Source organism: Schistosoma haematobium, chromosome 1 (genome assembly GCF_000699445.3).
Source record: "Schistosoma haematobium chromosome 1, whole genome shotgun sequence".
In the NCBI taxonomy this organism is placed as follows: domain Eukaryota; kingdom Metazoa; phylum Platyhelminthes; class Trematoda; order Strigeidida; family Schistosomatidae; genus Schistosoma; species Schistosoma haematobium.
Window position 1 is genome coordinate 79,615,563 of NC_067196.1, and position 13,177 is coordinate 79,628,739.

Here is a 13,177-nt window from a genome sequence, read left to right on the forward strand (position 1 = left end):
GGGATTGTCTATTGAAGAAGGGTGTGCCTGAGAAGTTTATTAGCATCCTAAAAGCCCTATATAAAAACACCTCAGGCAGAGTGAGGGCATACAACCACCTCTCTCCATTGTTCCATTCGAGCAGTGGGGTTAGGCGGGGTTGCCCAATCTCACCATTCCTCTTCAACTTTGCCATCGATGATATTGTGGAAACAGCTCTGATGGATGTAAGTAATGGTGGTGTGGATCTGTTGCCTGAAGAAAGACTTCTCGACCTTGAGTATGCGGACGATATTGTCTTACTGTGCGATAATGCCCAAGCCATGCAATCCGCACTTAATCAGTTGGCAATCAGTGTCCGTAGGTATGGTATGTGCTTTGCACCTTCGAAGTGCAAAGTACTTCCACAAAACTGGCAGGATTCTAATCCTGTACTCACCCTGGATGGTGAACAGATAGAAATAGTCGAGAAGTTCGTGTATCTGGGTAGCTGCATAAGTGCTGGTGGGGGTGTGAGTGATGAGATCAATGCACGAATAGTGAAAGCCAGAGCGGCTTATGCCAATCTGGGCTACCTTTGGCGCCTTCGTGATGTTAGTCTGGCTGTAAAAGGTCGGATCTACAACGCGTCGGTGAGAGCAGTTTCGCTCTATGCTTGTGAAACCTGGTCTCTCCGAGTTGAGGACGTTAGACGACTCTCTGTGTTCGATCATCGTTGTCTCCGAAGGATTGCTGACATCCAGTGGCAACACCATGTTAGTAATGCAGAGGTTCGGCATCGTGTGTTCGGGCACAGAGATGATAATTCAATTGGTGTCACCATCTTGAAACACCGACTTCGGTGGCTTGGACATGTTCTACGAATGTCGTCCTAGAGAATTCCACGCCGTGCATTATTTGCCGACTCTGGGACTGGTTGGAGAAAGCGGAGAGGTGGCCAGTGCATGACATGGTATGAAAGAAAGCTGCAAAGGGCTAGCTTCTGTCGGTCCTTCACGACTCCCTGGTTGGGGTCTGAGAGGTGGTGCTACACAGTGGCTAGAGACGTTATCAGATATGGCTCAGAATAGAAGCCAGTGGCGATCGTGCTGTAACCTTCCTTTACTTCATAAAACGTGGTTGTACCTTCTTTATCTGAAAAATTTCTTCTGATTGTATCCTTCTGTCCCCCTACTATTACTATTATTATTACACTACCTTACATCAATCTCTTCGTTATTGTTTTTTTTACGTTCCTCACTTTTTTTCTTTTTCTTCTTAAATTCTCATTGTTTTGTGTGACGCATATATATTTGCCGCACTCCTGTACCAATATATGTGTTCAAATAAATAAATAAAAAGTTCGGTGCAACTTATTTCCCAAGTTGCACTACCTGTCGAGGTAGATTTATTGCTAGGATTATGTAAATCATTCCAACCACCTCAATCGATAATGTTTATTGTCATGAGTGAAATCATCTGGCTAAAATGCTCTACTTAGGAATGTAAGATGCGGATCCCAGTTAAGAAATATGTAGGGACAGTATACCTACTGATCTAATCTCTTAATTATACACGCACGTAGCAACAGTAGAGTCAAAAAAACTAATTAATTATACGGATAACTCACAGGTGACAATATAATGTTTAGTATCTCAAGTTGATGTCTGTCCAATAAACATGATCAGTAGCTAGAGACGTTGAGTACCATGGTTTATGATTGGTTACATATAAACTCACTCTACATCTTTCTCTAGATTTTAAGTTCCAATATTCTTCCACACATTTTTGAATCATACTCTCCAATATATATCTATCTTCTCACCATCATCGATACTAGACATATTTCGACTCTTTATCTCGTTAATTTCCTCCCATTGTGCTGATTTGGAACGGAAATATGGGCTGATGCGCAATTATGTCAAGTTCTACGTTGACTAAGGTTGAATTTCAGTATTCACAAAAAACCAGAACGTGGTTTAAATTTATCGATGACTGGTAAATGTCGAGTAGGATTTCGAATAAACTGAAAGACTCAGTTAGTTTTCTAAGTATTGACAAGTCAGCATCTAAACCCAATCTGATCAAACAAAGCTAGGTGCTTAAAATAAGTAGAGTCCAACCAAGTTCCGCGTTCCAGATAACTGTGTGGTGATCTTATTGAAATAGATTTACTGTAACAGCCTTAATCATGTACTTTTTTGTATGCTTGACTTTTTTGATACAATAATCCTGGCAGATATGACAAGGTGGACAATTACCATAAATTTTTTGTTGAACAAAATATGAGCATCAAATAACTAAAACAACTTAAATACTGAAGACAGAATCGACCTTTTTGATTGTTTCAATCGATTTAAATATATGACTTGTAGTCACTAGAACTGTTCAGCATTACAATAACAAGGTAACATGTAATTAGCTTTTACCGCAACTTTCAAATGAGACTACTTACCCAAATCTGAATTTATTGCGCTTCTTTTATTTGAATTGGTTACCGTTTGGCAGATATACATCTTACAAAGACCAAAATATTATATGTAACCTATTCATTTGAAACAAAACTCTACTAATGTTTATCATATGTTTATTTTCCATGAACAATTCTATGGTCATTTCTTAACGAATATTTCTATATTTTAGACAGATAATTCACGAATTCAAAATTGTCATCCATTCAGTTGGACTTTGACACCAGATAGACTTATATAATCAAAATTAAAATGAATTTTAAAATATTAGCTTTTCAATGTTACAAATTTATCAAAATGAAAACCAAGTAGGGTAAAACAGTACAGAGATTTACTTAAAATAAATAGGAGTTTTTTTTCAAATCTAAAAACCATTTGTGAAAAATACAATACTCTATGTAAACATGGCAGAACCTTCTTGAAGTGAAACCAGTAGATAGCATAGATAAAAAAAAAACAACTGCATGATAGAATTGGATACAACCAAGTCTACTGTTTCATTGTATTTTTATTCTTTTAACTAAAACGGGGACAGGGAATGAATAATTAAAATAAGAATCACTCATTAATGAGATCTCATATTTAGAAAAATAATGATACCACGAGTCAAAACTGCATAAACTTAAAAGGTAGGTATAGTGATCCCCCTTAGTAAAAATATGTTTTGCAATTTTCTCAAAATAAAAGTATGCTAGGCAACAATAATGACTGAACAACTGGGAAAAAACATTAGATGATGTTAATGTTGAATTTCCGCTTCTATTCTTAAATTGTTTCTCATTGTAGAGAATATATGATAAGCTGTTTAATATTTATGGCATAATTGATTTGAATGTACTAAGAGCTTCTAAAAGGACAGCACGTCTTTGTTCTGGTCTCAATATCGGCAAACTAGTTGCGATTTGTGATAGTTTATCTAAAATATCTTTTTCCACATCATTTTCTGTTGAGTCACTCATCATTGTTGATCCTGGTTGATTTTCTTTATTATCACCGACGGTATCGTCCTTCACTTCACTCTCTTTACTGTTCTCATTCATGATTTCATTATTATTGTCAGGCAATGTCGAGGATGTAACATCCCGTTCATCAATGGTTTCATTAGGACCAATGAGACTAGAAGTTACTACATTTTTATCATTAGTGTCGTTATTATCTGTTAAGATGGCAATTGTTTGGGAGCTTGAACTATTATCCTACATTTTGTAAAAAGAGTAAGGAAAAAAAATTAGTAAAAAAGGTGAATATTTTAAAGAACACAAGTATTCATGTATTTAAAGTCTGCAAGGAATTAGATGTTTTGCAACTAGTTATCTAATATATCACACTAACAAGAACAACCTAATAATGAAAGTAGACAATATAGGGTATTATTGAAAATAAATTTATAAGTTGCGATGCATACCTCATTGGAAAATCAAGGGGATGATCTAAGGCCGCTTTTTCAATATCATCGAGTAATAAATTCACAGTTAATGAAAAGGGTAAAATATGTAAAAACATTTCTTAACTTATAATGACAAATTACATCAACACCCTACTGAGTTTAAATCATGGTCTTTTTTACATTGGTAGGATTATTATACTATAGATTATTAATCTACTCGTGTAATAATTCATGTTTTGCTGGCCAGTCTTAAAGATTGTGTGATCATGACATTTTCATATACAGTCAGTTAAGTTAGATAAATTCAAGAAAAGATATATATTCACACCGTTGTTCAAGTTCAATATTCTTAGAATTAAATGAAATTAATCAAATTTACGTTCAAAATATCTATAATTTCCTTTTGGAAACACCAAGGAAATGATACATTCCTACAATAACATCAAATACTGAGAAATATTGCAACACTATATAGTGATATAACGATATAGAATTTGCAGGACAAGGAAAAAATTAACAATCATCATATAGAAAATATTACCTTTGTATCACTATTATTATCATTATTCATTTCTGAACTCTCTTCTACATTGATAGGTGAGAAGTTATATTGATTTATTTGACTATTCATTGAAGAAATCAACTGATCTTCGGTGTTATTGATTTGACTACTACCTTGACTCCCTTCTATTAATATGCACTCATCATCAACATAACCATCAGTAGTAACAAATTCATCCTCCTGTGTTTGTTTATTAGAGCGAGAAGAATTGTCACCGATGTCATTTGTTTGCAGAGTACTTTCCTCTAACTGAGTATCTGCTATCAAGGTTGACTCACTGTCGATTACAAGGATATTTTCTTTTTTATTCATATGAAGTGATTCTGTTGATTCACTTGTTTTTGAATCATAGGAAATCACTTCTGTTTGATGAACAGGCTCCATGAATAACGGTCTACCTTTGGATGACTTTAAAAGTTGGTTAGAACTTTGATACTTATATCCAGATGAGACTTTTTTAATCGGTAATTCCCGTCGTTGAGGAGAAGCTGATTTACGACGATGATGTAGACTTGGTTCAAAACTATTTTCTGATAATGTACTGGGAGCTGTTTCTTTATCAATTTCTGTAGTAATCGAGAATCTGTATAATTATTTTGCACAGAAAAGAAGACAATTAATCTTAAGTCAACTACTCCTGAAATAAAAAGTAAACAGGCAACTTGGAAAACACTGACGTTGAGAATTTGAAAATGTAGCACATTTATCATTGCAGAAAATATTTAGATTAAGTTAGATAAAAAAAAGTCAGTGTGTCTTTAGATAAAAAATATGTAGATTCTATCAGTCAGGCGTAGGCAACATAGATCATGGAACGTTCGTCCACCAATTCAATTTACCATACCATATCAGTTAAGAGAGATAAAACTATAGATACAAATTCCAGAGTAGTGGATTAGTAAAAGTACAAATAGGAATATAAAACATTCAGTATAGATTATATAAGTTAACAGATAATTAGGAATTAATGGAATAGAAATAAGTGTAAGGTTATTCTAAAGCTTAGGATTCAAGGGAAGCCAAGTAATGAATGATTCTGAGCCATTACTATCGAATCTTTGATATATATATATATATATATATATATATATATATATATATATATATATATATATATATACTAGATTTATATTTAATGGTAGCACCAGTTAATAAAATAATTAATTATCAGATTGAGCTATGTTAGGTGGTGCAGATTAACTAATTGACTTCTGCTCGATAATAGCAATCAATAAGGTTAGATACGTTGAGTGACGTATGACGCAAGATTAGTGTCAGGTTTTAGATTGACTAAGATTGGCTAGCTGATTAGAAAATAATTATTAGCGAAATAAACCTTGAATGCTTGAATTTCTTTTCATATAGACGATTTTTTTTAGTAAACCACTGACAATCTTGAAATACAATATACAAATATACATTTAGAACATACACAGATTGTGATGAATCTTGTGAAGCATCTAAATCAACAGGAATCTGTTTCGATGTGACATCAGCTTGAATTTTTGACATAGGTATCCCATTTATTTCCATCTCTTCATTCTTTTTGTTGGATTCTTTCAATTCTTCGACATTACCGTTAATTACTACTTCGTCAGGTTCATTTCCATTCAAATCATTAAATCCCTCGTATTTATCACCATCATCATCATTACTGAATACGATTCTTTCTCTATTAGTACTGAAGTCAATTTGATTATCATGATCATAATCTTCATCGGATTCTTGTTCAATAGAATTCGTCGGTTCGATTGTATAAACTACTGGTTGTTCAACAAACGATACACGCTGAGATTTTTTCTTTGACCATAAATTCCGTATAATACCTTAATAAAGCGAAAATAAATGAATCACATTAGGAAAACACCACAATGTTTTCTTAAAAAAATTCAGATTAAATTGAATGAAACTCAGTAGGCAAGTACGTATTTGAAAACTGTTTCAAGTTATAAATGTTGTGGTATGAAGGCTGATGAAATTACCCGGTGGTTTAAACGAAAATAAATAGAATTGAACCAGAATGTGCAGCCAAATGTTTCGAAGAAAAGTGCCCTATCTGGTCAATAACCATTATGATTAACAAAGAATAATTTTAAAATATGGAACCTGTTACAATGAAGTGACTTGAGTTGTTTTTATTAAGTATACAATTATTCAACAGAATGAGAAGATAATGTAGTTGTTCTCCCTCCCCATTACTTCAAGGCTATGAAACAGTATTTTCAAAGAGCCACAGTGTAATCCTAAATGAAAATAAGGGATCGACTGATGTTTAGTGCCTGTTTTTGACTCCGTAACGATCTATTGATAATGACGTTAATAAAATATATATCCTATTTACTCCATATATATTTTGTCGATTAACACATTAACAACAACGGTAAATGAAAAGCCAATTACGAAACTGTTCTTATATATATATATATATATATATATATATATATATATATATATATATATATATATATTTCAGACATCCATTAGTGCGGAAAGACGACGGCGGATTCGAATTTCAGATACCAAACAGGCCAGTTCAACCTTATAAAAGATGAATGATGTATCAATTATCGATAACTAACTAGAGTATGGACGACAGACTCATAGAAAGCAAGCACATGTAAAAACTCACATTATATGATCAACAAAGTCATAGATAACAGAGTATGTAGGAAGAATATAAAATCTCTAAGTTAGAATAGCCAGACAAAAATAGACTACTTAGGAGTGTGATAAGAGCTGCTATAAATGATGAGGCTGTTAATCTTTATTAACTTAAGACAAAACCCTATGTTGAGTATTGCGCGAGTAGGTTGGGACAACACTAGAAGATGGAAAATAGCGGAATCATTGACTATTGTAATGTCAATTTATTTTATAATAACATGCAGCGTAAGAACTTGTAAGTTAAATAGTTGTTCCATCTCAGTCACAGACTAATTATAACTAAACAATCTAGGTTACTTTTGATTTCTATCCAATTTTGTTCACATTCACAGGACCTACTCTTTAAATCATAACTATTAAACACATTGATCAACAAACAATGAAAACACACCCCTAAGGGTTTCACAATACAAAAACTAGAAAAAAATAGCTACCAGATGGAGAATCTGCTACCGAAGGATTGAGTGTCGAACGAGATGAAGAAGCCAGCAAATTTAACGTTGATTTTCGTTCTGTCAGTGTAGGACTATTATCCAAAGACAGACTACCACTGTTATGATCTCCGGAAGACGATCTCTGACGTGCAGTCTGTTCGGCGGCTTTTTGTAAACCTAATACAAGCATTTTCTGAGCACGACTTGATCCTAAGTAACGAGAATGTTTTTATAGAAAGATTTCTGATACGTTACGAAAAAAATCCTATATATAAGAGAAAGGAAATTAGAAAACTTACTTAATGTGACGAGTCTCCATACATTATTTCTGAGATTTTTTCCTTGGATGGTTTAATCTACTTATCACTTGTCTCAACTCGAATTAAGTCGATTGTTGGTAAGTATTAATTAATTTAGCGAAGATTAACCTACATGCTATTATGCTTTAAACTACTCTTAGCATTAATTTAATTTTTAATGGTTTGGATTATACCATTTTAGATAGTGACCAGTCTAAGTTGACATTTGTGCAATCTGCGAGAATTGTCTCGATACAGACATTGAAAAAAGAAGAAACGCGTGTCCTGGATTTCACTCCTAACCACATTCTATCTATTCGATATTTACATTTTTTATTACTTATGTGAAATCTCTTCATATAACTGATCTGAATATGAGTAACAATTGACAAGTTACACTTCAATTAACTGAAAACAAACCCACCAAAAAAGTTGGTTTTTGAAAAATAAGCTGACTAGCTGTTTTCAATACTCAAGCAACACATGTATCTAGACTGATTTTGATCTATGCCGACTTAGTAAGTGAGGATGATCTTAATAATTATATACATCAACCTTATTGCATTCTTGTACACTTGAAATGACCAACCATTATTTGAACATAGCTATATTAACTAGCCAAGCTTAACTATTAAGTACATTATGTTACAACTTACAAGCTAATGATCAATATTTTGTACTAACAGCTAATATATAAATCCATTTATGTCAATGACAAAATGACACTACAATTTTGTTTAGTCTTCAATATTGTAAACTTTACATATGCTTATAACTGTAAGCAGTAATGGACCGTGGCTAGCAGTGGAATTCAGGAGTCAGGTTTCGCTCTATTTGGTTTTTTCAGATGGGTGTACTTTCATATAATTGGATTTTTAAGATAGCAATGATAAAATCTAAATGATTTTGATTTGTTGTATGTTGATTGCAAGAGCTTTTGCTCTAGATGTGTTTTCTAACTTTATGTAATTCTTTACGCAAGATGTTAATCAATTGTTGTTATAAGTTCTTTATAATTATCATGGACGATCATTGTCCAAAAAGTGAATTTACCAAAAAAATATGCTACAGTTGAAGATCGATACTTTACCATTTACACTGAGTGTGCAATCATAGTAACGTATTTTCATCAGCCTACGGATTTCAATTAGAATAAATTTCGATTTATTAAATTTTAATTCCTAGAGTACGTCGTATTACTTCTCGGAGGTGCGTCGATAAGACGGTGTGATACCAGCAAACATAACGTTCAGTTATTAAGAGCAAGGTAAAAAATTCAAGAAGTGTGATTATACATTATTTTAAAAAGTAGAAAAAGGACTAAATCACTGAAAGATGAAGATTTATAAAAATGTAATTTAGTGGAAAATTACTAATTGACTTTGCACATTCCATACACAAAACGAAGACAATTAAAATAAGTTTATGTAAATAAAACCTACAGTATGCTACATCTCTATAAAACACCTGGATCATTTCTATTGAAAAAAAATTATTGTTGATAGTAAACATTTTTCAAGACAAAATACGAACACTAACCTCTTATTAATGGGCTAGATAATGTATGATTATTCGGACGAGAGGTTAAAATTGGTGGAATAGACACAGTAATGGTCGGAGGTGATACCTTATCGTTTTCATCTTTAGGAGACTGTTTAGGCAAAGTTGTTGAAGGTAAATTAAACGACTCGTTAAACTGATTTGAATTTGTTTGACCGGACAAATCTGAAAATATTTTAGATGAAATTAAAAAGATTGGAAGTCATTCACTGAGGTACGTAAAATTCAGTTTTAATAATACTCATTAAATCCCACTGGATACGTAATGGGAACTACGCCACAATCAATTTTTTCCAATTCTTTGGCTAACCTTCATTCTATTAAGGAATTCATCACATACAGTTTTTAGTTTACTTACTTTATAGAATATTTTTGAGTTAACAGCAATTGCTATTTTGTACGATATAATACTTCAAACAAATCTACTTTCTCGTACATATTATATTCATCTATTGCGAAGGAAACACCCTACATTCCACCATTTAATGTTATTAATCACCTTAATCGTACTAGGAATTGAAAACAGGACTAATGTTATTGGCATCATTGATGAGTCAGTGCGTATATTGCTCTGATGATTAGCCGTTAAATTTACAGCATCTTTTCTAATAACCAATAAATAGGAATATATGTACTTCCTTTGGTTGATAGCATGGCAATCCAAACAATGTTATCTTACATTTCATTATTCAACCATATCGAGGTACTAGAAATAGTATTTGAAAAATCCAGATATATAATTCAAGAAGATGGAGAAACTTTTTTGAAGATGCGTCATCTAAGCTGGGTTGTTATTCAGTTGTGAAGCTTTAATTCTCTTTCTAGACAACATCATCAGCACACACTTCAAAAATAAGTGAGCTGATAGGATTTCTCCACAGATGACTAACGAACGATTTGATTATTTGTTGTCCGTAATTGGAGAAAAAAAGATGTAGAGGAAAACAAATAAAGTGACGGAATTTTGACGAGTTTTAGAACTTACTATGGTTTCAGAATCATGCTGAGAATTAATAATATATTAACACAGATTAGAAGTAGTCGACCATAACATTATTTTAACTTTATGAGTGCAATTCGCTCAAAGTCGTTCAAAATAGAATATTAAGTGGGCCAAATCACTAACACTAGTAAGTTACGATACGACCTAACCCATAGTTTTAAGAAACATTTGAGTCAACAATATCCACTTACTATCTACAGAGCGAATGAGCTCTCAGGACTCGGTGGTAGCTGCGACCAACCAGAAAAAAGTGTCAAATTGAAGGCGTAACATTTATATTTGGCAATTAATCAAAAAGTAAGGTTATGGAAAAATTAAAGTTTTTACTAAACAAAAGGAAATAAAATACAGTAAATAGCATTTAGGAATTTCAAATAATCATAAAAACATGTTACACAAATTTATACACATTCACTTTACCAGATGTATTCAATCTAGATGAGATTTCATCAACACAATCTAATTCGCATTCTGTATTAATTGTCTCAGTATCTTGTATGATTTCAAAGTCATCCTTCAGATCCTGTAAGTTAGGTAATACAAATTAAACTTGTTAGTATAGTATAAATAGAAAACTCATAAAAGAATCTGTTGTGAACTGTGACTGGTTAGTATGCGAAATAAAACACGTCTACACCATAATTAGTAACATAAATCTCAATACTAGAAGTTTGATTTTAATGTGGATTGCTTGTAATTGCTGGTTTATTACCGGGTTTCCAATCGCTGAGTAGGACATCATGTGAGTTGTGTATATGTATCTAACACAGTGGTCTAATAATCTCATGTTTAGTGTATCGATCTAGTGCCCAGATGGTATAACATTGTGGTAAATGGAGATTCTATTTTTATTTTCCGTCACAATATTGGCCACAAATCTACGTAATATTATTAACAATTTGTGATTGTATATATTTTTTTGTCAGTCAAGAATGAATACTTGGGAAGACTTGCTAGGTCTATTGGAAATAACAAGTATTCTAAAAGAAAAACTTAGCGATGTATTTTTATTGCGGAACCTACAAAAGGTGAAAAAACGTAACATGTATAATATAATTTATGCTCAGAAAAATCATCAAGCGAATACTACAAGTTCTGTGTATGCAAATGTGCACAATGCTTACAAATAATGTGTGAGTTATGTATAGATAACGTTGATTGATAGTCAAATTATTCACAACATTGCAGTACAAAGATCAAACACTGTTTCGTGAAGGAAGAACAATCATATACTGGATGAAGAGGCAAAAGAAAATTGACGTCAGAGTGTATAATGTCAATTATTTCAAACGAAGCTAAATATGAAATCCTACGTAAAATCTTCTCGAGGAAGCTAGTGTGGGCTGTGAATGACTAGTAAACGAAGAAAAACATCCACGCCATAATTTGTAGCATAAATCATTATCTCTACACTAAAACTTTGAAATTACTGTCATTCCTCTTTAAAACCCGAAATTCTGAAGGAGACCTTAATAAAGAAATTTTAATGATTTAACAGAATTTAGGTGAATATTTATATTTTGGTTAGTCATTCAAAGTTTAGGCAATTGTGTAAATATGATCTGTAAGAGGTATAAGAAGACAGATCAAATTTAATCTTGTGTAACAAGTAATCATTAGATATAACCAACTCATTCATCTGGCTGAAAAAACACTGTATCAGTAAATCCAAATCAATAACAGAGTTGATATTTATGTGTCGGAATCTGCACTACACTTTCGTAAGTGAGGGGCTGGGCTAATACAACAATGGACTGCTAAACTTGAAATCGAAATGATTGAAAAAAGAGCTTTGATCATAATACTGTCAGCCTTGAAAGCACCGTCAACTACGTTGTAATGTTGTAAGTGAATAAAATTGTATATATTAGCGATGAAACTATTTTTCAACAAATAAATTGACTATAAAGAAATTCTTTAGTCAAGACAGTTATGTCAATTGAGAGCAACATTGACGACCTAAAAATAATGTGTGTTTGTATGCACAGATGCATACGAAATCTGATATAACTAAAATCAAGGAATCAAGAGAAGAAATCGGTTTCCAATTAGTTTTTCATTATGGCTTTAGACTAATATAAATGATTTACAACAATGAAGTAAAAATCGAGTAGTTGCGTAACGTAATAATTTTATAATGAAATATTAATTATAGCTAAAATCATCAACAAGGACTTACAGATTCTTTCTCAGTGAGAGGATCAATCGATGGAGATAGAACAGCTCTAAGTATTTTTTTTAAAAATAAAAAAAAAGCAAAATGTGAATTTCCACAACAAAAATCCTCATAAACATGAAATACTGATTTTATAGATAAATCATAATTCACAGAAAGCGAATCGATATGTTTAACATTGAATAAACACAGAGGGGCTCCAGGCGGAGTTTTCAATAAACACAGAGTTCTGGATTAATGTTACGTATCTTACAATTATATATATATATATATATATATATATATATATATATATATATATATATATATATATATATAATAGGCAATAATATTCGTTACAAAAGTATAATCAAAAGATAAATTACACGAATAATATAAGATACGAATGTGAATACAAGAGAAAATATATAGATTTATCATCAGAATGATTGAATTATAAACAATTTACGACATTGCATACATAAAGTTTGAAGGATTGCTACTTCCCTTTACTCTTTATTATATCATGTAAGGATTAGCAAAGATTAGAATTAGCCCGTTATTGATAATCAAAACTGAACTTTGATTAGACTTTGTTGTCGTATGCACATTAGTGTTTAGAACGATATGTACTGGGTTTCGAGTGTAAAATAGGAAAATTGACACTATGATTCATGTACAACC

At 32.2% G+C, this 13,177-nt stretch overlaps 1 protein-coding gene across 1 annotated transcript in view; it reads right to left on the reverse strand.

The window, feature by feature from the left end:
• Window positions 1–2,537: 2,537 nt before the first annotated feature.
• MS3_00000935 (uncharacterized protein) overlaps window positions 2,538–13,177 on the reverse strand; it is a 48,709-nt gene continuing 38,069 nt past the window's right edge. The window contains exons 28-34 of the mRNA XM_051208502.1: window positions 12,518–12,563; window positions 10,759–10,861; window positions 9,315–9,500; window positions 7,477–7,686; window positions 5,811–6,204; window positions 4,358–4,961; window positions 2,538–3,625 (exon numbers count right to left, since the gene is read on the reverse strand). Of these exons, the coding sequence (XP_051075253.1) occupies window positions 3,242–3,625; window positions 4,358–4,961; window positions 5,811–6,204; window positions 7,477–7,686; window positions 9,315–9,500; window positions 10,759–10,861; window positions 12,518–12,563 (1,927 nt within the window). The 3' untranslated portion in view covers window positions 2,538–3,241. The remainder of the gene's footprint in view (window positions 3,626–4,357; window positions 4,962–5,810; window positions 6,205–7,476; window positions 7,687–9,314; window positions 9,501–10,758; window positions 10,862–12,517; window positions 12,564–13,177) is intronic.